The 26,849-nt window shown below is 40.9% G+C and overlaps 1 protein-coding gene across 3 annotated transcripts in view; it reads right to left on the bottom strand.

The window, feature by feature from the left end:
- The window catches only part of C8H1orf21 (chromosome 8 C1orf21 homolog), a 194,406-nt gene that overhangs the window by 9,972 nt on the left and 157,585 nt on the right, over positions 1-26,849 (bottom strand). For all 3 annotated transcript variants that reach the window (XM_077825121.1, XM_077825120.1, XM_077825122.1), the window contains 2 exons: positions 11,596-11,672; positions 2,913-2,973 (listed from right to left, as the gene is read on the bottom strand). In XM_077825121.1, coding sequence (XP_077681247.1) covers positions 2,913-2,973; positions 11,596-11,672 — 138 coding nt within the window. The remainder of the gene's footprint in view (positions 1-2,912; positions 2,974-11,595; positions 11,673-26,849) is intronic.

Raw genomic sequence — 26,849 nt, 5'->3', positions numbered from 1 at the left:
TGGTGTAATGCTTTACCTGTCATCTTTCCAAATCAGAAGATTAAAGAGCCAGACTTCAGGCTGGACTATTGCATTTAAGGAAATAATCCTCCAACTAAATTAAAAAAAAAAAGTGTAGAATTGTCACAGTGGAATCATTTGGCGTAAAGGGAGAACAGAGTTAATTCTACTCAGCTGAAAGTACCTTATGTTGCTTCTCTCAAGGCCAAACCTTTTTTTCCCCTTCCAAATTAACAATTCAGCTCTAAGAATTTAAAAAAGGCTCTTTAATACACAATAATGTCTATTTCAGGGATCAGCAACCTTTCAGAAGTGGTGTGCCGAGTCTTCATTTATTTACTCTAATTTAAGGTGTCACGTGCCAGTAATACATTTTAACGTTTTAGAAGGTCTCTTTCTATAAGTCTATAGTATATAACTAAACTATTGTTGTATGTAAAGTAAATAAGGTTTTTAAAATGTTTAAGATGCTTCATTTAAGATTAAATTAAAATGCAGAGCCCTGGGGACCGGTGACCAGGACCCGGGCAGTGTGAGTGCCACTGAAAATCAGCTCATGTGCTGCGTTTGGCACACATGCCATTGGTTGCCTACCCCTGGTCTATTTGTTGGTGTCTCATAGAGTGAAATAGTTGCAGTTCCTCTAAATTTTCCCTTTCACCAAAATAAAATGTGATTTTTCATGGAATAAAGAACACATTAGTTGCCTGAGACAAATATGTGATTTGCTTAGTTAGGCATTGTCATAAATATAAAGGGAAGGGTAAACCCCTTTGAAATCCCTCCTGGCCAGGGGAAAGCTCCTCTCACCTGTAAAGGGTTAAGAAGCTAAAGGTAACCTCGCTGGCACCTGACCAAAATGACCAATGAGGAGACAAGATACTTTCAAAAGCTGGGAGGAGGGAGAGAAACAGAGGGTCTGTGTCAGTCTGTATGCTGGTCTTTGCCAGGGATAGACCAGGAATGGAGTCTTAGAACTTTTAGTAAGTAATCTAGCTAGGTATGTGTTAGATTATGATTTCTTTAAATGGCTGAGAAAAGAATTGTGCTGAATAGAATAACTATTTCTGTCTGTGTATCTTTTTTGTAACTTAAGGTTTTGCCTAGAGGGGTTCTCTATGTTTTTGAATCTAATTACCCTGTAAGATATCTACCATCCTGATTTTGCAGGGGGGATTTCTTTATTTCTATTTACTTCTATTTTTATTAAAAGTCTTCTTGTAAAAAACTGAATGCTTTTTCATTGTTCTCAGATCCAAGGGTTTGGGTCTGTGGTCACCTATGCAAATTGGTGAGGCTTTTTATCCAACATTTCCCAGGAAAGGGGGGGTGCAAGTGTTGGGAGGATTGTTCATTGTTCTTAAGATCCAAGGGTCTGGGTCTGTAGTCACCTAGGCAAATTGGTGAGGCTTTTTACCAAACCTTGTCCAGGAAGTGGGGTGCAAGGTTTTGGGAAGTATTTTGGGGGGAAGGACGCGTCCAAACAGCTCTTCCCCAGTAACCAGTATTAGTTTGGTGGTGGTAGCGGCCAGTCCAAGGACAACGGGGGGAATATTTTGTACCTTGGGGAAGTTTTGACCTAAGCTGGTAAAGATAAGCTTAGGAGGTTTTTCATGCAGGTCCCCACATCTGTACCCTAGAGTTCAGAGTGGGGGAGGAACCTTGACAGGCATGTAGCCAGTTTTCAAAAGTACTGTGATCACTGGCAGAAATGGCAGAAGCTCACAATCAACCAATATGCCAGTTCTTGTAAAAAACTCACAGAATCTGTTTTCCATATATGAAAAGTTGCAGAGCAAAAACTGGTGTCTGTAGAGCTGTATTCAGTACCCTCCCATTCTCTAACACATCACCACAATTTTTAAGTATACTTAATTCTGTTTCAGCGGGCTTCTGAAAGTAGAAAGATTATATTATATGATACACCTCACCCCAAATTAAGCCTAAAATGCGCATTCATGAGAGAGTATCAGCTAGTGATTATAGCAGGGGAAAGGGAGAGAGGACTTCTGGCTCCTGGCTCTTGAACTTGTCACTGACCTGCTGAGTGTCCTGGATAAGTCATTTAGCTTCTAATGCCTCAGTTTCCTACTGGTAGTAATACATTACAGGGATGCGGTGAGGTTTCGTTAATAAAGGTGTGTAAAGTGCTCTGAGATTCTCAAATGAAAGTTGCTATAAAAATATTCTTTGAGATTTGCAAAACAGGCTAGGAGGATTAATGTGCCTAAATCTCCTACACTGCTCTGAAAAATCTCTAGTATTGTTATCTCTATTCAGTGCAGGTCTGTTGCAGAGATGCTCATATCTGCAGTCTGTATTCATGGCTTTTTGCAAGGCTGGTTAATTTGAAAAGGCCCGTCAATAAATAAACTGAGACTATCAGCATTATTTCAAGAAAAATCTGTAAATGATGGTTGATAATTCTGACAGTAGGATTAAATTTCAAATCCCCCCTGCAAAAAAAGATGAAACAAAACTTCAGTACCAGAGGGTATAAAAATCATAGGAGGTTTAAAAACCTGCTTTGCAATTCTGTTTATTAATTGATCCAAGCCCTCCCTTAATGCTTGGGCTAACTTTAATTTGCCATTCATGATGGATTTGGATACCTTTCCAAAATTAGGTTTCCTTCCCACGCTGTTCTCACTCTGTAACCTCTTGCCCTGCCACTTTCTCATCTCTCCTGCACACAAAAGCGTCATTGAGACAACTAACCCCCAATACTGGTTTATGCCAACAAGTGGCTGCTTTAAGTCGAAACTGATGTATCATCTAGGACTGGTAAAGCATGGAATATTAAATATACTGTGGCTGATTTCCTCCTTCTATGTGGCTAGGATGCCCGTATGTCAGTCATATATTGTACTCTGTAGTTATCACACAAAAACATTTATTTATTTGATTCTTACCTTTTCAATTTTCTCATCTAGCATTCTGAAGAATTCCTGTTGGCTTTCAGAAATGTGCATGCTGAAAGACATGAGGGAAGAGTGTCTATGTAGGCACAGATTTATCTATTTTCAAATTAATACAGTATTCCAAAATTATTTAGAGATCCAATCTCAGACTCAGGATTACCACTTGGAAAGAGATGCACTTTCTGCTTATGCCAAAAATGACAGTAACATCAAATATCATATATAACACCGGAAACCTCCCTACTCCAAAGCTGTATATGATTCTGTCAGAAGCTGTCTAAGGGCCCAGTGAGAGTACTGAGTGAGAGTTCTTTAGATCAGATGAAACTCCCATTAACTGATAGCAAGTTTTGCCTATCTAAGGAGTGGAGGATTTGGCTCAATGTATGCCTGTTATTCCCAGGAATGCTATTAGGAATTGTGTGCATATCAAGAGGAGAATGAACTCCTTCAGCATCTTTTCTTTTTGTTAGACAGACTGCAGGAACTTAATATTCAGCTACATACTCCAGAGGCGGAGGCTGAGCTAGCCAAGTATTGACAGACCCCTCTGTGTTGAAACTGAAGATTTCTAAGATTGCAGAATGCATCATCACACTAATCAGAGGCCTACAATGTGAAACTACAGCCCATTTTATAACCTTACCCTGAAAGGTCCTTTTGTAGAGCACAGTCTTACCACAGTCAAGCTCCATGTTAAATAGTCAGGAATCTGTTGCACAACTCTTTTTTTTTTATCCCGAGACGGGGGTTTCACTGCTCTGACACTCAGATCATTTACTTCCATTAACTCTGCAGCACCAGGAGGCTCACATTTTAGTGAAACTGTGTTTTGCATTCGTGTGCAGCATTGGAAAATACTATTATTAGTTATCTGTAAAGTGCTGACAGCGTGCTTGTATGGAACAAGACACAAGAGACAACAGACAGGTCTTGCCCCAAGGGGAGCTTACAATCTAAAAATACAGAAAGGTCAGACACAAAAAAAGGACAGGGACATTCAGAGGATGGTGCTTAGAAGGTCTTTTAAAAACAACAACAATCCACAAACTTCATGAAAAAAGTCGTACAGATACAGAGAAACATCATCTTCCTTTCCAAATGCAAACAGATGGACATCATATCAACAGGACTAAAGGTAAAAAATCCATTACAATCTACATATCACACAGACTATGCTGAGAGATTGTGCCACACACTCTCAAAGAAACTGCAAAACCACCTGATCAACATCCTATACAGCAAACAGGGAAAGATTAAGAATGAGCTCTCAAAACTGGATACTCTCATAAAAAACCAACCTTCCACACAAACTTCCTCATGGATAGTTTTTACAAAAACTAGACAAGCCATTTAGAACACAAACTTTGCTTCTCTACAAAAGAAAAAGGACACTAAACTATCTAAACTGCTACATTCCACAAGGAGCCACAACAGTAGTTCCCTTAACCCACCCAACAATATTGTTAATCCTTCCAGATATATTCTTAGCCCGGCAGAAGAGTCTATCCTATCTTGGGGCCTCTCCTTTTGTCCCTCCAGGCCCACAAACATGATACAGTTCTGTGGTGACCTAGAATCCTACTTTCGACGTCTCTGACTCAAAGAATATTTCCAACACACCTCTGAACAACATACTAACCCATAGAATCCTTCCTACCACAACTACAAAAAGGATTCTGCGTGGACTCCTCCTGAAGGTCGAAACAGACTGGACTTCTACATAGATTGCTTCCGTCGATGTGCACGGGCTGAAATTGTGGAAAAGTAGCATCACTTGCCCATAACTTCAGCCATGCTAAACACAACGCCATCAACAGCTTCAAGAAAAACTCTGATATCATAATCAAAAAGGCTGACAAAGGAAGTGCTGTCGTCATCATGGATAAGTTGGAATATGAACAAGAGGCTGCTAGGCAGCTCTCTAACTCCACATTCTACTGGCCATTATCCTCTGATCCCACTGAGGATTACCAAAAGAAACTGCACCATCTGCTCAAGAAACTCCATGAAAAAGCACAGGAACAGATCTGTGCAGACACATGCCTACAACCCCGACCAGGGGTATTCTATCTGCTTCCCAAGATCCGTAAACCTGGGAATCCTGGACGCCCCATCATCTCAGGGATTGGCACCCTGACAGCAGGATTGTCTGGCTATGTGGACTCTCTCCTCAGGCCCTACGCTACCAGCACTCCCAGTTATCTTCGAGACACCACTGACTTCCTGAGGAAACTACAATCCATCGGAAAACACCATCCTGGCCGCTATGGATGTAGAAGCCCTCTACACCAACATTCCACAGAAAGATGGAGTACAAGCCATCAGGAACAGTATCCCCGATAATGTCACGGCAAACCTGGTGGCTGAACTTTGTGACTTTGTCCTCACCCATAACTATTTCACATTTGGGGACAATGTATACCTTCAAACCAGCAGCACTGCTATGGGTACCCGCATGGCTCCACAGTATGCCAACATTTTTATGGCTGACTTAGAACAATGCTTCCTTAGCTCTCGTCCCCTAACGCCCTTACTCTACTTGCGCTACTTTGACATTTTCATCATCTGGACCCATGGAAAAGAAGCCATTGAGGAATTGCACCATGATTTCAACAATTTCCATCCCACCATCAACCTCGGCCTAGACCAATCCACAAAAGCGGTCCATTTCCTGGACACTACTGTTCTAATAAGCGATGGTCACATAAACACCATCCTACACCAGAAACCTACTGACTGCTATACTTACCTACATGCCTCCAGCTTCCATCCAGGACATGCCACATGATCTATTGTCTACAGTCAAGCTCTAAGATACAACTGCATTTGCTCCAATCCCTCAGACAGAGACAAACACCTACAAGATCTCTATCAAGCATTCTTAAAACTACAATACCCACCCGCTGAAGTGAAAAAACAGATTGTCAGAGCCAGAAGAGTACCCAGAAGTCATCTACTACAGGACAAGCCCAACAAAGGAAATAACAGAACACCACTAGCTGTCACCTTCAGCCCCCAACTAAATCCTCTCCAGTGCATCATCAAAGATTTAAAACCTATCCTGAAAAATGATCCCTCACTGTCACAGATCTTGGGAGACAGACCAGTCCTTGCTTACAGATAGCCCCCCAACATGAAGCAAATACTCTCCAGCAACCACACAACAAACACACTAACCCAAGAACCTATCCTTGCAACAAACCCGATGCCAACTCTGTCCACATAGTTATTCAAGTGACACCATCATAGGACATAATCACATTAGCCACGCCATCAGGGCCTCATTCACCTGCACATCTACCAATGTGATATACGTCATCATGTGCCAGAAATGCCCCTCTGCTATGTACACTGGCCAAACCATACAGTCTTTACGCAAAAGAATAAATGGACACAAATCTGACAACAGGAATCATAACATTCAAAAACCGGTAGAAGAACACTTCAACCTCTTTGGCCACTCAGTAAAAGATTTAAGGGTGGCAATTTTGCAAAAGAAAAGCTTCAAAAACAGACTCCAATGAGAAACTGCTGAGCTTGAATTAATATGCAAACTAGATACCATTAACTTGGGTTTGAATATAGACTGGGAGTGGCTGGGTCATTACACATATTGAATCTATTTCCCTAAAGTTAAGTATCCTCACACCTTCTTGTCAACTGTCTAAATGGCAGGTTTCAGAGTAGAAGCCGTGTTAGTCTGTATCTGCAAAAAGAAAAGGAATACTTGGGGCACCTTAGAGACGAACAAATTTATTAGAGCATAAGCTTTCGTGGGCTACAGCCCACTTCATCGGATGCATAGAAGGGCCATCTTGACTATCACTACAAAAGTTTTTTTTCTCCTGCTGATTATAGCTCATCTTAACTAATTAGCCTCTCACAGTTTGTGTGGCAACTTCCAACTTATCTGTATGTGTGGATCATGAAAGCTTATGCTCTAATAAATTTGTTAGTCTCTAAGGTGCCACAAGTACTCCTGTTCTTTTAACAACAAAGTATTGGGTGATGAGAGCATTTTTAGTGATGTGGGTACCCTATTTGTAGCGCTCACAGGAAAGTGAGTTTTCAGGTGGGATTTGAATGAAAAGAAGGTCTGGTGGGGTGTCTGGCACATTAGCATAGGGCAGGAATGCCAGGTATTGAACAAAGCATAAAGGAAGAGTGAGAAATGGAAAAGGGGTGCAGATCTTAACGACGGTATCAGACAGTTAAAGAGAAACTGGAGTTTGATAATGCCACTATTTAAATAATATGAAAAGCTGATTCAGCTTGTTAAATTCAACTCCCAGATTGTCCCGAGGTTTGACTTTTTCAGTATGATCCTTTGAGCTGTAACAAGTTAATATCCCACTCAAATCCCAATGACATGGTCTAACAAAGCCATGCATGTATGCCGTATCTGCTATCAGGATGAGCATATACAGTGCTCTGCTCATGCTGGGACCTTGAATGAAAAATACGTTTGAAAGGGAAGTTCTTAGAGGGAAAGCTGGAAGTTAAATTACAATCTAAGTCAATTTATTAATCAAGAATAAAAAGAAAAGGCGTACTTGTGGCATCTTAGAGACTAACCAATTTATTTGAGCATGAGCTTTCGTGAGCTACAGCTCACTTCATCGGATGCATACCGTGGAAACTGCAGCAGACTTTATATACACACAGAGAATATGAAACAATACCTCCTCCCACCCCACTGTCCTGCTGGTAATAGCTTATCTAAAGTGATCATCAAGTTGGGCCATTTCCAGCACAAATCCAGGTTTTCTCACCCTCCACCCCCCCACACACAAATTCACTCTCCTGCTGGTAATAGCCCATCCAAAGTGACAACTCTCTACACAATGTGCATGATAATCAAGTTGGGCCATTTCCTGCACAAATCCAGGTTCTCTCACCCCCTCACCCCCCTCCAAAAAACACACACACAAACTCACTATCCTGCTGGTAATAGCTCATCCAAAGTGACCACTCTCCCTACAATGTGCATGATAATCAAGGTGGGCCATTTCCAGCACAAATTCAGGTTTTCTCACCCCCCCACCCCCATACACACACAAACTCACTCTCCTGTAGGAGATAATGTGCATAATAATCAAGGCCCACCTTGATTATCATGCACATTGTAGGGAGAGTGGTCACTTTGGATGAGCTATTACCAGCCGGATAGTGAGTTTGTGTGTGTGTTTTTTGGAGGGAGGTGAGAGAACCTGGATTTGTGCAGGAAATGGCCCAACTTGATTATCATGCACATTGTGTAGAGAGTTGTCACTTTGGATGGGCTATTACCAGCAGGAGAGTGAATTTGTGTGTGGGGAGGTGGAGGGTGAGAAAACCTGGATTTGTGCTGGAAATGGCCCAACTTGATGATCACTTTAGATAAGCTATTACCAGCAGGACAGTGGGGTGGGAGGAGGTATTGTTTCATATTCTCTGTGTGTATATAAAGTCTGCTGCGGTTTCCACGGTATGCATCCGATGAAGTGAGCTGTAGCTCACGAAAGCTCATGCTCAAATAAATTGGTTAGTCTCTAAGGTGCCACAAGTACTCCTTTTCTTTTTGCGAATACAGACTAACACGGCTGTTACTCTGAAACTTAATCAAGAATGAATTTTAAAGAGTGGATTTAAAAAAGTGAATATAATCGAAGTTTTAGAACCAAAGAAAACAGTTTGTTCATGTCATTACTTCAAATCTGCTTTCTATAACTATTAGGCTTACTACTTTGCCAACCAGTTTTCAGTAAGGGCATATATAGTCACAAACTAATTTCTCTATTTGAGGTACAGCACACACAGTGTGTTGGTGTGGACAGAAACATAACTGATACATCATTTATAAGATAACGTAGCAATTTAGCTCCAGCAGATAACCCAATTGACGTGCAAAGTATGATAGAGACAACCAGAATGAGCAAACACCCACGACAGCCTAGTTATACTACATTTTCTTAGGAGGAAAGAGCATTTGAAATTCACGTCTGCCTCCACAACTCTCAGAGTGCCAGCTTCCAACACAATAAGAAGAGACTTTCAGGGCCTACCAAAGATGTAATTTTCAGGACGACTATTTAATTACAGGAAAAAAATTATCTACTGCTATGTGGGTAAAAAGATCATTCAAAATAGTTTATTAGAATACTTCTATCATTAAAAGTCTGTATGAACTGTCATTGTAATAAACCATTATCTTCAGAAGTGCATAACTTGGCAGTAAAATTGCCCTCGTGTTGGAGATGCAATACAGAAAATGCTGACAGATACTCTCTGGAATGGTGTAAAATTACAATAATACTGGGAATATATATAGCAAAGAGTGAATGAACTACTGGAAGAGAATGAAAACTACCCAAGGATCTAAGATGGTACTCTTGGGTATACCTCTTCAAGAAAATCCTTTTGACAAAAGAAAATGTCTGGATAATCTTTTTTCTTGTGATATTTTATGTGTTAGACAGCAAGGGAAATCTGAAACTATCCTGATGTGTATGCATTTTATAAATTCCATAGTGTGCCACCAGTTAGGAATGAGTTGATAGAGGGAGAAATAATGTTTTACAAAAATCTGGATTCCGTGGCTAGATACAATAGATTATTTCTTTCATTATACTTCCTAAGGTCCCCATCCTGAGATTTATGCACATGAGAAGTTCCAGTTACTTAATGGGATTAATCACACATGTAGAAGATAAATGTCTCAGCAAGTCTTCGCAAGATCTGGGCTTTAACTTGTAAAATCCAAGTTCTGTTAGATGTAGCAGGAATCTCCATGATTGTACTTGTACATTTAATTCAACAAATAATTTTAAAAAATCTTCAATTTATGTTTCAATTTATAACATTTGGTCCAAGTTGGGCTTTTTTTAAAAACAAACATTTTACAAAAAGTATTTAACTATTTTTGAATATTCAAGTGGAACAGCCCTCTCCATCCAATACACAAACACCCGATTGTAATCAAAAGTTGGATATTTTAAGGTTTTACTTCTGCTTCTAAATCTATAAATTTAAAAAAACAAAAACAAAAAATTGATATTTAACAAGTGATTAGCTAATATGTTGGTACCCAGACCTGAAAAGATGTCTGTGTAAATGTATACATAAATTCAGTGGAAATAATTCTGTAAGTAAAGCCAGTCAGTGGTTAAGTGTTGGCAAGATCTGGTCATGTTGGATAAATAGTGCAGGTTTTACAGAACAGCCTAATGTTATAAGAGATAACAGTATATTTATTTTTGTAGAAAGACAACAGAACTTGTTTATTATCTTATCTAGTTACACTTCTTTTGGTAAGTCTGGTTTCTATAGGAGCTTTTTAAACTCCTCCTTGAAAACAAAAAGGATCAACCAAATTACACAGAAAATAAATCTGTAATCTCTTCCTGCCTCAGATGCAGCTGAACAGATGGCTGACTAAAGTAATTTTTTTCCTTTAACCCCATCTGATAGCCACCAGCTAGCAGTGGCAGCCAGAGAGGAAGAGCTACATTGTGCTCCTGTACCCTCGTGTCTTTACATCCACGAGCCTGCTTTGAGTGAAGTAAAATTCTGCAGTACTGCCTTGTTGAAGGGTACAAGTTGTCCCTCTCACCCAAATGAATTTCTTTGCATTTATATCTGCTTTCTAGACTAAAAAAAAAAAAAGCTGTCCTATATTTCAAGGACTCTCTTGAAAGGTATATGATGTGATAATTTGCACAATGTACTTTGTATGCAGCAAGTTTAAGTTTATACTGTGCCTGTAGGGCTCTTAGCTCTAGTAAAGAACAGTGTCTCCTTTACTGCTTTGAATGCAACAACACTGCTTTATCTTTTCACTGTGAAGCACCAAATCTATGCTACCATAAAAGCTCTTATTTTCAATTCAGTTGGTGATTAAAATGTAATGGTGACTGAGATATGAAACAAATAATTAATACTGGCACTAGTACGGTCACAAGAGGTAAATATGGCATGGCAGTGCTGTGTTTAATGCTGACTGATTTCAAAAGGAAATAGCATGAAAACTTTAATCTAAGGGTTGTATAAACTGACGGCCACATAGCACACTGTCAGCCTATAACAAACACCATCATCATTTTAAATGGAAGTAGTTTAATTCCCAAATTTGTTATGCTGTTTATCTACCAAAGTAAGCCAAAACACTGGACAGAATCTTTGTAAATAACATCTAGTTAGGGTGTGTGTATTTATTTATGTGTATAAACAAATGTATCATATGAGAAATATAATGTAGTTATGTACCCTGGTAAGTTGTGGCAGGGTAAATCTATTCAACAAGAAAAAAAAGTTTTGCATCTTTGAAAATCAAGCCAAGAAAAAGGTATTGCAAGGGTGGCTAAAGTTCAGCCTCTGATTCATCTAATACCTATGGAATTGTACAGCATGTCTCAAAGGTACTTCCATCATTAATACAGCCATGCACGGAGACTAAATATCCTGGCATGCAATGCCCCAGCTTGATCTGAGCAGTTCTCAATAGGCTGCCCATCCGTAACAAAAATGTGAGGATGGTTGCATTCTTCTCTGTTTTACTTAAGCTAGGTGTGACCCTTCGGTTGTTAGGGAGTTCCCAATGCAACCTTTACTTGGGCAAAGTTTGGGTATTTGGGGGGTATTGTTTTAATTCAATAAGCATTCATTTCTATTAAAATTATGGAGTGTAACTTACTTTGCTCTGGGTTGATGTACTAATCCTGGGACCTCTTTGTTAGATTTAAGTCTTACATTTGAACTGGCACTTTTTTCCTGAAACACACAAACACACAAATATAATCAGCATTTATTAAACATACTTTCTCTATATTTGTCATCAGAATGTTACTCTCCAGTACAGAGAAACCAGCTTCTGCAAATGGATTTGTAAAAATACAGGTATTATAAATAAAACATTAACCATAAGGAAACCAAATAAAATCTTTAAGGAAATCTAGAACAGTTCTGTAACAGTACAGCTAGCAGCCTACAGATACTCTTGTTAAAAATGACAAACAGGGACCTGAAGGCTCAGAGGATTTATAATAGGACACAGAACCTTGGGCCTCCAGGTCACTGGTTCAAATCTAACACAAACTAATAGTGATCAAAGTTGTTACTATCAGATGACTGTCTAGTGGCCTGTGCAAAATCTGAGTCTAGTTACTCGTAGACAGGTGAATTACATGAAAAGTAGCACTAATTGGCAACTTTAATGAGGTGGTGAGGCAAAATACTGAATGGTCGCAGAGACTGAACTAACCTTTTTTACCTGTAGAGTTAGCTCTCTCAAAACAGGGCTGGAGTTAAAGACTTCCGTCTCCCAGGCTGTCAATTCAGCACCTTGTTGAAAGTGCTAAGATCACTCTAAGGGTATGTCTACAGTATGAAATTATTTCAAAATTATTCTAATCAAATTTTCGGAAGCTACTTTATACATTCGGTCCACTAAAGTGCGTGAATTCGGCTGAGTGCGTCCACAGTACCAAGGCTAGCATTGACTGTCGGAGCGGTGCACTGTGGGTAGCTATCCTACAGTTCCCGCAGTCCCCGCCACCCATTGGAATTCTGGGTTAAGCTCCCAGTGCATGATGGGGCAAAAACATTCTCGCGGGTGTTTCTGGGTGTGTGTCGTCAGTCACTCCTTCCTTCGTGAAAGCTATGGCAGACAATCGTTTCGCGCCTTTTTGGCATGCAGACAGCATACTGCTTTCAGCAGATGGTGCACCGCTGCTCTCCTGCTACTATGAATCCACCTCTCATTTCCCTTTGTAATCTCTACTATCTACTCTTTCTCTTCCTCATCGAACGCTTCTGCTGCCAACTCTGCTCAGCCATCGTGAACCAAGCAGCACAGCTTCCGCCGCCAACTCTGCTCTCCCACTATTGCCACGCTTCTGAGCTTCTCCATGTTGTCTGTCCTGGGCTCCCACCTCCGTGAAAGCTACAGAAGACAACCATTTACCGCCTTTTTTTGGCTACCGTGAACTGAACAGCACCTCTTCTGCTGCCACTCTGCTCTCCTACATTTCGCGCCCTTTTTCCAGGATTACCCGTGCAGGCGCCATAGCCATGGAGCCCGATCAGATCTCCGCTGCAGTTTTGACCACTGTAAATACCTCCCGCATTATCCAGCAGTATGTGCAGTACCTGCAAAACAGGGCAAGGAAGTGATGACAGCGCGATTACGATAATGATGAGGACATGGACGCAGACATTCCTAGAAGCACAGCATGTGGCAATTGGGAGATCGTGGTGGTGTTGGGCCAGGTTCATGCTGTGGAACGCTGATTCTGGGCCCGGCAAACAAGCACAGACTGGTTGGACCACATAGTGTTGCAGGTACGGGATGATTCCCAGTGGCTGCAAAACTTTCTTATGCGTAGGGCCACTTTCATGGAACTTTGTGACTTGCTGTCCCCTGCCCTGAAGCACAAAGACGTCAAAATGAGAGCAGCCCTCACAGTTGAGAAGCGAGTGGCCATAGCCCTGTGGAAGCTTGCAACGCCCGACAGCTACCGGTCAGTCAATAATCAATTTGGAGTGGACAAATCTAATGTGGGGGCTGCTGTGCTGCAAGCAGCCAACACAATCATTGACCAGCTGCTATCAAGGGTAGTGACTTTGGGAAATGTGCAGACCATTGTGGATGGCTTTAATGCGCTGGGGTTCCCTAACTGCAGCGGGGCGATAGACGGAACACACACCCCTATCTTGGCCCCGGAACACCGGGGCAGCCAGTACATAAACCACAAGGGGTACTTTTCCACGGTGCTGCAAGCACTGGTGGATCACAAGGGATGTTCCACTGACATCAACGTGGGATGGCCAGGAAAGGTGCATGATGCTCGCATCTTCAGGAACTCTGGTTTGTTTGACCAGCTGCAGGAAAGAACTTACTTCCCAGACCAGAAAATTACTGTTGGGGATGTTGAAATGCCTATAGTTATCCTTGGGGACCCAGCCTACCCCTTAATGCCGTGGCTCATGAAGCCGTACACAGGCACCCTAGACAGTAGTAAGGAGCAGTTCAACTATAGTCTGAGCAAGTGCAGAATGGTGGTAGAATGTGTGTTTGGATATTTGAAAGTGCGCTGGCGCAGTTTACTGACTCAGTTAGATCTCAGCACAACCAATATTCCAATTGTAATTGCTGCTTGTTGTGTGCTCCATAATATCTGTAAGAGTAAGGGGGAGACATTTATGGCAGGTTGGGAGGTTGAGGCAACTCGCCTGGTGTCCAGTTTCGCACAGCCAGACAACAGGGCTATTAGAAGAGTGCAGCACATCAGAGAAGCTTTGAAAATCAGTTTCATGACTGGCCAGGGTACGGTGTGACAATTGTGTTTGTTTCTCTTAAATTTACCGGCACCCCTATATATATGAAAGGAAATAAAGTCACAATCGTTTAAAAAAACGTTCTTTATTATTTGTTGCACAAAACATTGAGAAAAATCAGAAGATAGACGAGAGAGGGGGGTATTGGATTAGGGGGGTGGAGGAGGAGGGAAGGACAAGTCCAGAAACCAAATCAAAATTTAGGATATGCCAGCTTTCTGCTGCTTGTGCAATCCTCTGGGGTTGACTGTGTGGGTCTGCATAGCCTCTCCCCCCGTGTTCTTGGGCATCTTGGTGAGGAGGCTATGGAACTTGGGGAAGAGGGAGGGCGGTTATACAGGGACTGCAGAGGCAGTCTGTGGTCTTGCTGCCTTTCCCGTATTAGATCCACCATACAGCGGAGCATGTCAGTTTGCTCCTCCATGAGCTTGTCCATAGCATCCTGCCTGCTCTCATCGTGCACATCCCTCCTCTCTTTGTATTCATGTAATGCTTTAAGCGACTCCGCAATTGTTTGCCTCCAGGCATTCAACTGGGCCCTATCAGTGCGGGAGGACTGCATGAGCTCGGCAAACATGTCGTCCCGAGTTTGTTTTCTCTGCCTTCTAATCTGGATCAGCCTCTGGGACGGAATAGACAGGGTCCACGTTGAAACATTTGTACCTGCTGCAGGAGGAGAAAAAGGGAGGGTAGTATTTTAAAAGATACATTTTAGGGAACAAAGGGGACACTCTTTCTCAGTGAAACAGGCAATTCATAGTACACAGCACATGTTCTTTCTGTACAAGGTCTCATTTTGCTTCTTATACTGAATTGCCTGCCACTTTGGTGTGAATAAGCCATCACATGCAGTCAGGCAACAGAATTCAGCTTGCAGGCAGCCAAGCCCTAGGGGCACATGGGGTTCTGCTTCTTCCGCATTCATTTCAGTGCTTTCAAACTGCCGGACACCCTTTCCCACAGCAAACAATGCCTGGTGGGTTTGCTATATAAAAGGAGGGCCTATGGGCTCTCTGGGATGATCGCTTCACACAACACCCTCCCCCGCCCACACACCGTGTGGCTCTGATGAGGCTCTGAGCAGGGATGAGCCCTTTAAACTAAACGCGAACAGCCCAGCGCAGCTGAGTTTCCCCCCACCCCCCACTGCATGGCTCCAATTAAGCTCTCACTCACCAGAAGTGCCTTCTCCAGGATCATGATCCAGGAACATGCCTTGGGAGTTGGGGGAGGCTACTGGCTCCAGCGTCAAGAATAGTTCCTGGCTAGGGGGGAAAACAGATTCCCCACTTGCTGCCTGTGTACCGTCCTCCTCCTCCTCCTCTTCGTCCTCCAAAAACTCATCCTCCTCGCTCCGTGCTACTCCCCCCTTGCAGGTGTCCATGGACAGTGGTTGGGTAGTGCTGGCGTCACCCCCCATAATTACATGCAGCTCACGGTAGAAGTGGCATGTATGGGACTGTGTCCCAGAGCGCCTGTTCGCCTCCCTGGCTTTTTGGCACACTTGCCTGAGCTCCTTGATTTTTATACAACACTGCTCTGTGTCCCTGGAATAGCCTCTTTCCGTCATGGCCCTGGAGACTTTAGCGTATGTATTTGCGTTTCTTTTTTTGGAATGTAGTTCTGCCATAACAGATTTGTCTCCCCAACATGCAATGAGATCCAGTACCTCCCATTCGGACCATGCTGGAGCTCATCTGCGAATCCAGGACTGTGTGGTCTCTTGTGATGGTGGACTCCGCATGGTCGCCTGTGATGGTGGACTCCGCATGGTCGCCTGTGATGGTGGTGACCAAACAGGAAATTCAAAAGTTCCTGGGGCTTTTACTGCCTATCTGGCTAGTGCATCGGAGTTCAGAGTGTTGTCCAGAGCGGTGACAAGGGAGCTTTCTGGGATAGCTCCCGGAGGCCAGTATCGTCAAATTGGGTCCACAGTACCTGTAACCCAGAACTATGATCTCGATATTAGCGCTACTCCACTTGCCGAGGTGCAATACAGAAATTGAATTAAAGAGCCCTTTAAATTGAAAAAACTGGTTTGGTTGTGTGGACGGAATCAGTTTTATTTCGAAGTAACTCGGCTAATTCTGAAATAACCACGTACTGTAGACCAGGCCTCACATACTAAATTGCCAAGCTCTCTCTTTCTCATGCACATGCACACTTTAGTTCTTTTGTAGTTCAAAACACGCGTGGGTGGATAAGTAAAGCAGCAGCAGCAGCAAATTATTGGGGCATGGTAATTGAAAGAAGTATCTTTGAAGAAACTTCTTTACATAGAACTGTTAGAGCTTTAAATTAAAGTCAACTCAATATTAGGAGTAAACTGTAGGCATGCATTTGTCGGAGTGCAGCTGATCAGAGGCAGCAACATGGAGAACAAAAAATTCAGATGTGGTTATTAAATTAATAAAGGAGCAGTTATGGGAGATTTTACCTATTCAGCTATAAAATAAGACAGAAAGGGACAAAAGAATAAATCAAGCAATATGCTTACGGGCAGGTACACAACTGTGTCCTGTACACAGAATAATTAAACAAAAAAAGGCAAAAAAGAGAAAATCCTTGGTTTAGCTTTGAGTCAGCATTTCAAGGTAACATCTTGTTTTCAATACAAAAATTTGCTATGAATCAAAACTTGGCGTACAAGGTATCACTTACTGTAACAATATTTGGAAAAAAATAGGGTGATTTTTTACTTAAATATTATTAAAGTGATTTGCATTAGAGAAATCTGACAGTACAGATGGTGCAGAACAGGCAAATGTTAGTCTATCAACTGAATAAATCAATCTAATTTCCTTGGCACTTTGCTGCTATGACCATTTTTGAAAAGATAAACTAAAAAATTAATTTAAAAAATCTGAATGGATCAATCACTTTAAATTATTTTTAAAAATAGGCTGGTGAGTTACTTGATTTTAAAAGTAGGCCATTATACAGTTAATTCTTGAATGAATAATTCCACAAGGAGTGGAAGCATCAACAACTTATGCATGCTTGACACTTTTTCTGGTGCAAATTACTGTAACCTCTCTGAAAGGACTGCAAACTAAGTGGTGTCTAACTTGAAAATGAGTTATTAAAATTCAGGAAAAAACAAGCCTAAACTTGGGCCTTCACTCATATCTTTACACCTTACCAGTCATTATCTTACCATTATTCAATGGTATAATGCTGAAGCATCAGGATAAAGACTGCATCCCACCTTCTGAATTCATTTGCTTTCATAGCATTTTTAAATCTTGCTTCAACAGTTATTTGTAGATGACTTTTTTTGCATGTGTGTATGTAGGATAAGCCAATAAAATTGTCAAGTGAAAAAGAAGAGGAGTAGATCTCAAGGCTAATCAGAGGGAAAGAGAGATGCTAGGCTGGGAACATAACAGAAACAGAGGTACAAGATCAACTTCCAGCCTCATATACATGGCATGTCTTGCTGTTGTATCCCAAAATATCTGCTGCTGTGCTAGCCAGTATGTGATAACGGACATTGGAGACATACAGTGATGTTTATCACATATCTGGAATTAGAATACAGCCAAAAGTATGCAAGTTCAGTGGCTATAGGTGCACACCACCTAGTAATGAAAATAGAAGTTGAATTCTGTGATCCCCACTTTCTCACTCATACGTCACACCTCATTTCATACCACTTCTTGCACTCCTCCCAAAGATACACACCATGTCTCTGTCAATTCCTATCACCAGCGCAAAGTAAAACAAGAGAGAGCTGTGATTTGCACCTTACTGGTTTCAAGCAGAGATAAACTACATCAGTGTAAATCACAACTTTCCTTGTCTACCTTTGGGCTTTGCACTAGTTTAGCTATATGGGTGGCTGGAATCAGGACAGTCCCCACTATTGACAAGGCCTTAGTTGGCTTCTGAGGAGAAACTTTTGTCAATCAAAAGCAATTAAAAGATCAGAGAAAAAAATAATTTGCATTTATATAGATCTTCTGTCCATAGATCTCCACACAGCATACAAAAAATAATTAACATAGCCCCCAATGCCCTGGACATATTTTTATACCCATACTACAGATGACAAAACAGGTGCAGAAAGATTACCAAGGTCACTTTGGAAAAATTCTTGGTAGAGCTGGGAACAGATTCCCACATCTCGACTCCCAGTCCTGTGCTTTTGTGACAATTTCTATTACCCTACGAAATGGGCATCAATAATTAATACATTTCAATTATTTTATCTAATCAGAGTATGTTTTTTCTCCCCTCCATTCTCCATCTGTTGCTCAGCTGGAGTAATGGGCAGAATAAAAGGAATTACAATAAAAAAAAACACAGAAAAACAAATAAAAACTGAGCCAAACTCATTCTTGTAAGGTACTGTCTTAAGCTGGCTCATCACTATGTTTATAGCTATTATTTACCAGCAATATTTTGTAACATAGGACAAATATTTTCTCTGATAAAAACAGATTTTCAGAAATAGTTCTCCAAAGCATAAACAAAATTAATCAAATATTTCCCATAATTTGGAAGACAAATTAATTCAGTAGTAATTAATTGTCTGAATTATTATAAAAATAAAATGAACCAACCAAAACTTAAAAATGATTTGGAACTATCAAGATATGTATTTGGTGAGCCTATGTAAATATGCAGTTCTATTTATGTTACTCTTCTCCACCCCCATAAACACATACTTATTGTGTGCCGAGTTAATTCAGGCGCCCATACCGATAATATAACAAATATGCATTTGCTTTAATTTAATCTGACATCAACAGGACTACTCACAAGCATGAATTAAAGCAATTGAGGTCTTGTCTACATACAAACTTGTTATTATTTAAGTGTTGCTTATTTCAGTTTAACTTAAACCTGTTCACACTCAACAAACTAAACTGAAATAAGCTACTTCTAAACTGAAAAAAGAATGGGTTTCCATTGGTTCAGCTATATTGGTTTAAAAACTGATTTAAGGTAAACCGGTCCAATTTTCCTGTGCAGATCAGACCTAATCAAATTAAACTAAACCAAAATGAGTCTGGATTAAACCAAATAAGAGTTTCCACACAGCCTCTTGCAATTGTTTAACTAAATCAGTTTAAAAATCAAACCTTAAGTTAAACCAGTGCAACCTTGCATACAGGCAAGCCCTATAGCTTTGCAGAACTGGAGCCCCAAATTGTAAATTCTTTAGGGTAGGGACTGTGTATTGTTTTTACATGTTTGTACAGGGCCTAACACAATGGGTCCATCCTCATCGGGGTCTTTGGGCATTACCACAAAATGAAAAACAGCAACAGCAGAAGAAAGGAATGTAATAACAGTACTCAACAGCATGTAAGCATGTCAAGCCTGAGAAATCTCACAGAGAAACTAGCAAAAGGCCAACTACAGGCTCTGCTAACTAAAGCCAACATTCTAGAACCAGCACAATCTGGATTAGGCCAGGACACAGAACTGAATCTGCTTCAGTGGCACTGATGGATGATCTCCTGACAACAGGTAGAGAACAGACATCCATTCTAATCCTCCTGGACCACTCCGCAGTGTTCAACACAGTTGATCATGAGATACTGCACCCTTACCTGTGAGAGGTGGCAGGAGTCTAGGGTAATGTATTAACATGGTTTGAGTCTTCCTAGAGAGACTCACCCAAAGAGTAGTGATGGGAACCTGCACATCCACCACTACAGCCCACACTTGTGGGGTTTTGCAAGAGTCAATCCTCTCTTCAGTCTTATTCAATACCTACATGCAAGCATTAGGTGAAATGGTCAGAGGACATGGACTCAAGTGCCAGCAATAAATGGATGATACTCAGCTCTACCTATCCTTCACCTCATATGACCACACCACTACTACCAAGATGGCCCAGTGCTTGGATGAGATCAGCTCATGGTTGAAGAACAGACGGCTGAAGCTGAACCCAACCAAAACAGAGGTGATGTTGGTGGGCAGAGAAAAGTATTTTGAGGAGTTTGCAACCACAGTGCAGTCTCCTTTTACTGAAGGTTCACATCCACAATTGGTCAATTCAGTCCGTAGTTTAGGAGTACTCTTAGATTCTTCACTGATGCTGAGCTTCCACATTGCAGCAGCAGCAAGTAATGCTTTCTACCATCTCCGACTGGATAGGAGACTCCATCCCATCATGGGAGATGAAGACCTTTCCTCAGTTATTCATGCCTATCTCACATCTTGGCTGGATTACAGCAATGCAATATACCTGGACACTCAGGAAACTCCACTAGTACAGAACACTGCAGCACGTCTCCTCAGCAACGTATCACTCCTGTCCTCTGCTCTCTACACTGGCTTCTTATGGAATTTTGAATCAAGTCTAAGATCTCAGACCCTATGTTCAAAATGCTCCGGGGCCTGGCCCCAAGATACCAAAAGCCATTCTAAAGCTCTGTGATGAAGACTGAAGTGACAACTATGATCCTCCAGCACAATGGAACTCTCAACAATAATAGTAAAACTTGTCTGTGCAGGAGACAGAAGCTTCTCCAGGGGTGAAGACTGTGGATGAACTTTTCCAGGAATTAAGGACCATCACAAACCTCACCACTTTCTGCTCTGTGCAAGGTGCATTTCTTTGACCCTGGCTTCTGTAATATAAACAGACAGCAAGAGATCTATTTATTAGATAATAAGAATCCCCCTACCAAAGATGTTCCATTCCACATGCTCCTCCCTCGAGAGGAAGGATGAGTACAAACAACACATGACAGATGTGTATTCACAATGCACTATTTATTGGAAGGCGCTCAGACACCATGGTGATGAGCATGGTAATAAAAATATATATAGAGAGAGAATACAACAGAACATGTATAGCTGTCCCACACCATAAAATGCTTTAAAAAATATATACAGATGTATGGTTCACTCTTTTTCATTTTTCTTTGGATTAAAAAAGCAACCTGTCTCAGTGATGTCTTGCTCTCTAAGGATTGTCTACAAAAGATTCTTTCATAAATGTGTTTTGGAAAATCAGTACAAATAGAAAAGTTATTTTTCTTTAAATGGTATGTAGGATGTCTGGGTGAACAATTTAAAAAACATGTTGTTGTGCTCCATGTCCTGCTGATGCAGCTGTATTATTCATATGTTTAAAATATTCCTCCACTACTAAGGATTTAATATGACATATTTGAATGCAATAGCAATTAACACACTTTTTACAAATTTAAACTAAACTTTAAAAGGGACCTTGGCTCCCCCGCCCCCACCCAAGATCACACACCCTGTAAGGATGTGGCAAATTCACAACATTATATCTACTTCCACACTGCCCCTTAACAACATTTTTTTTAAAAAAAAGCAGAGTTTGATGCCTGAATATTTGTATTGGATATTCAACAACAAAAAGGAGGTCTTATAACAACCATGGATATTTTGTGTTACACTTCAAAGATCATCTCCCCATTATGTTGCACTTTATCACAATCAAGGTAAAGCAGTCATCAAATTAAGATGATTGCATATGATAGATTTCTTAATTATTGTTAGCTCCACCAAAAAGGATATGCCATACCAGAATTTCTGGGTATTAACAGATGGCAATGACTGTACTGCCAGATGCTATTAGCATTGCAGCAACCACTAGTGCCACATTAATTAAATGTCTGTCAGTGTTTCCATTCAAACAAATTTCCAAGAGGTTTATTAACTTAATTTTAAATATTCTTTCTCTGCAGAACCTTGGCATAGAAAGACTCAGGTCAGAAGCAGATTCTTATTCCCCCCCCACCCCAGTACTAAGGTTTGTAAAAGTTCCTTTGGTTCATAATGTTTTTTAGGAAATGTATAAGAAAAATAAATAGAAAGCTGAACTTCAAACTCAGAAGCATTAACTAACGGTCCATCCTGCTAACACTTACTGCTGAGCAGCATAGTGCTTACTAATGTGAGTTGTTCCATTGACTAACATGGGACTGTTCCTGAGAGTAAAGGTGCTCAACATGCATGTCTGCAGATACTGATCTTGCAAAAATTTAAACACGTGCATGACATCAATCCTGTAACTAGATACAAATTCCATCTTTAACAAAACTTAAAATTATTGATAAGGTAGACTGGTTTTTAAAAGGACATGGTTTCCAAAGCAGAGCATGTACTAAAATAGTTACCAATTTGCAGATAATAGCTTCGAGGTAAGTTACGTATTATTGTATATATATGATTTTTTTAAACGGACACAATCCACAAGAACTGTAGTCAGCTTTTTAAAAAATTAGTTAAAATCAGTTTCAGATACTACCAAATGCTAACTTTTGTGGACCTAGAGTCACATTTTCCTATTCTTTAAGATTTTTTTTTTCCTGGTGGAGAACAACTGCATAAAATCTATTTTGCTAATTCTTCAAAGTGTTGTCAAATTACACAAAGTGAACAGACTGAGAAAAGAGGATTTTTTCCACTTTTAACTCTTTTAGTTATAATGATCTTAGGCCTTGGATGTTATTTGTAACAATAGCAGGTAACAAATTGTCAGAAAGAAGTTTGATTTTTTAAGATGACTGTGCCTCCTTAGCACATGAGCCAAAATACATTCATTTCAACATAAACCTTAAAGGTAGCTTCAGAATGCCTTACAGCTTAATATCAGTTAAGTCTTTCAAAACTATTAAATATTTATCAATATTTTAATGACTAATATTTATATACCACTCATCATTTTGTAGGATCCCAAAACACTTCTCAAACTATATGCTGGGATCACTTCATTCACTACTGAAATGAAGCAGCTTTTTAACAGCATACAACAACAGTAATTTACTATTGAAGGTCAAATATTTTCACTTTTATATGCACAATAGTACTTAAAATAAATGACTGCTAGTGAGCTTACAGGGGCATAGCTGTACAGATGCAGCTGTGCTGCTGTAAGATCACTTGTGTAGCCGCTCTATGCCAATGGGAGAGTGCTCTCCCGCCGACAAAATTAAACTACCTCCAACGAGCGGCAGTAAGTTGGTGGGAGACCATCTCCCACCGGCATAGCACTGTCCACACCGATGCTTCTGTCAGTGTAATTTATGTTGCGCCGAAGAGTGTTTTTTTCACAACTCTGAGAGACATAAGTTATACTGTGCATATTTGATGGCTTTCATCTTGGCCAACATCAGAGACTGAACTCCAGAACTGAAAGTATGTATGTCTATAGCTTGAGCTAAACAACCAGACTCTGTAGCTGGAAGCTGTAACAAACCCATATCCTCCATGGATCAGGCAGAGGAGGAATATGTAACACACACTGACCCCTGGGATACACAGACCATCAGTTATATACTTCTTTTAAATTAAAGTAAGGACTTCAGCATCCTTTCATCAAAAGCCAAAGCTAATGAAAACCGCCAACAACATTATAAAGTCCCCAGCCTCCCTTATACACACACTAGGCTATGATAATTTTACAATGTGGATTCAGTCATGTAGACTCCTGTACACACAACCATGACAGTCAGTAGACTGGCACTGTTCCATTACTGACACATTTTGCCCCAGGCTGCTAGAAAATATGGCTCGTGTCCTGCCACGAGAGTTAAATTTTAAAGAGTACCTCATAATTGAGGCACTTGAAGCAACAATGGTGTCTGGCCTATTAATTTCACTGAATGTTTTAACATTGCTGCCTGGAGCACCTTGGTCCTTTAAAAAAAAAACTTTTAAAAATACAGCCTATATTCATGTACTGTGTGTTAAAAACACATGCACAGTACTGGGTTGAAGTTTGTATTACAAGCAAAGAACGAGCCATCTACGGATTTAACAAACAGGAAACAGATTGACAATGTTTGTTAGACTATGGTCTTGTGTGTCTTATCTACCTGAAATACAAGAATGCGCCGAACACATTAAAAACAAAAACTGAAACATCTCTGATAAAGAGCCAGGAAATCAGACTGAAGGAGACTGTTAATAAAAGCAGACTCTTCTTGAGAAGGGTAGGAAGTAACAACAAGTTAGTATTTGGTAACTTCAAGCTTCATTCAAACATCTTCAAAATAAAAGCTGCTTAACGTTATTGGTCTATTTTGGTAAATAATAAATGACAATGTAGAACCAAATCTTTGAGTCCGTATTCAGTCCTAAAGAGGGAAGTGGGGGAAGGGTGCGTGGGACCATGAGAATTTTCCATGAGCAAAGAAAGCAGGATTTGTCCCATAATTCTTTGCCCTTCCATTGCACATTCTGATGGTCTCAAAACAATTTACAAATGTTAATGAAATAAGCCTCACAACATCCTTGTGAGATAGGTAAGTTTTATTATTTCCATGTCACAAATGAGGAAACAGAAACAGAGATCACACAGGAGCGGATAGCTCAGTGGTTTGAGCATTGGCCTGCTAAACCCACGGTTGTGAGTTCAATCCTTGAGGGGGCCATTTAGGGATCTGGGGCAAAAAAAAAAAAAAAAAAAAAATTGGGGATTGTGCCTGCTTTGAGCAGGGGGTTGGACTAGATAATCTCCTGAGGTCCCTTCCAACTCTGATATTGTATGATTCTATGTTAAGAGACTGGCCTTTTGAGCATGCAAACATACAGTTTGCTTGCGAAGTCATAGTAAAAATCCATGCACAACTATGGGTTTTGTTTTTTGTTGTTTTTGGAAAATCACGTCCCAGCCACCCAAGATCACACAACAAGTCTGCGCAAAAGCTGGAACAGAACCCAGATTTCCCAGTGGAGAGTCCTGTGCTTTAACCATTAGGCCTCTGAGCATAATTTTTAGGAAATTCTGAGCACCCACAGCTCCAATTCCAGTCAGTGAGAGCAGCAGGTACTCAGCTCTTCTAATATTAAGGCCCTATATTTTTATTTATTGAAGTCTTTTAAAAATTGAAAATAAAAACTAGCTTCTGCTTAGCTTCAGCTTGCTGCTTTCAGGCAAAAACAAACAGCTGAGCCAGTGGAAAGCTGGCCAGGTGGTAATCTTAACAGAAACTAAATAACCTCAGATCAGATGTCACTGAAGAGAACATTGGAAGATCAATACAGGGAAGAGAGCAGGGTGGCAGTATGCACGGTGCCAAACCTGCAGATGAAACAAGTTTATTACTGTGGCTACAAGAGCCAAGCTGTCTATGTTTTAAAAAAAGTCAAATAAAACTCCCTAAATGAGTCTCAAATAAAATTTGGTGTGGGACCTTGTGAGAGGTATGGTTTGTAAGCTTGGTTTGCCCATGCATAAACAGCCAGCCAAACTGTATTTAAACCATTAATCTTGTTTTCAAACACCATTCCAAACTGAAACATAGGCCAGACCTAATACTTCTCCAGCGTACTCACAGAAACTTAAAATGTTAGAAAAAGGAAAAACCTTGATCTACAGTCACTACTGATCTCCAGGTTTTTGATGCATAATAGGGGTGGCCAAACTCTGGCTCGCGAGCCACATGCGGCTCTTTTATTGTTATTGTGTGACTCGCAAGTCCTCCCCCATTCTCCACCTACCAGACTTGGTCAGGGGGAACAGCTCAGGACCTCTGCCTTGCAGTGAGGTGGTGGAGTAGGGACTTCAGTCCAGCAGGAAGGGGGTTCTTGGGGCTCAGGGTTCTTGAGCACCTGCCAGGGCTCAGGGCTTTAGCAGAAGTGGGGCTGAAGCCCCGAGCCCCAGCTCCTGGCAGGTGTGCCCCGGCTCTCGAACTTCTGAAGATTGTCATATGCGGCTCGGAGGACCAGTAAGTTTGTCCACCCCGATGCAGAATTTTTAAAATGTATGTATGTGTATAGTCTACTTAAACAGAGCCAACAGAACCTAGCAGTGGTATTTGACCAATTGTCATAGAATGAGACGTGTGTCAAGGCTCTGACCATGTAGATGCTGTTTTATCATTGTTTTTGTTAAGGAGCGTGTGGCCCAAGCATCCTACTCTGAGTTCTTCACCTACCTCTCACTCCATAATTTTGTTCCTTTTGTCCAGTCTTCCCCTGCAATTCCTCTTTAGCGACTGTCCATCCTTACAGTCAGCTAACTTCTGAATCTGGCAGCAGTATGTAGACTTTCTTAGAGGAATATCGAGCTCCTGGTGAAAAGTAACTAAATGAAATATTTTCAGTGAGCAGAAATATATGCACATGACCTCCCATTATTTGTGAACAGGCATGGAATCACTTCTGTTGTGTTTTGAGGGCATGATCCAAAGCCCATTAAGTCAAAAGGAAAGAGACTTCCTGAGATATGCAGAGATGATAGTTTCGGTCATAGTTAGGATGGTGGGTTACTAGAACCTGATTTTTAAAATTAACACACAATTATGCACCTATTCTGACCATGCAAACTGCATTTTTGCATGCTCAAATTACCAATTTTTAACATCTCCATGTTACAGTTTCCTCATTTGCTACATGGAAGTTATAAAAGAAGGCAGAAGTATCTGCACCAACTAAAAATTCCAGGAACCTACCTCCCACCACTCCCAAAAGCTTGTTCAACAGACAGTAATACACCTCTACCCCAACATAACGCGACCCGATATAACACGAATTCGGATACAATGCGGTAAAGCAGTGCTCTGGGCAGGCGGGGCTGCGCGCTCCGGTGGATCAAAGCAAGTTCGATATAATGCGGTTTCACCTATAATGCGGTAAGATTTTTTGGCTCCCAAGGACAGCGTTATATTGGGG

The sequence above is a fragment of the Eretmochelys imbricata genome, chromosome 8 (assembly GCF_965152235.1).
Source record: "Eretmochelys imbricata isolate rEreImb1 chromosome 8, rEreImb1.hap1, whole genome shotgun sequence".
NCBI lineage: Eukaryota > Metazoa > Chordata > Testudines > Cheloniidae > Eretmochelys > Eretmochelys imbricata.
Note: the sequence above shows the minus strand (reverse complement) of the source record. Positions and strands in the feature narration are given on the sequence as shown.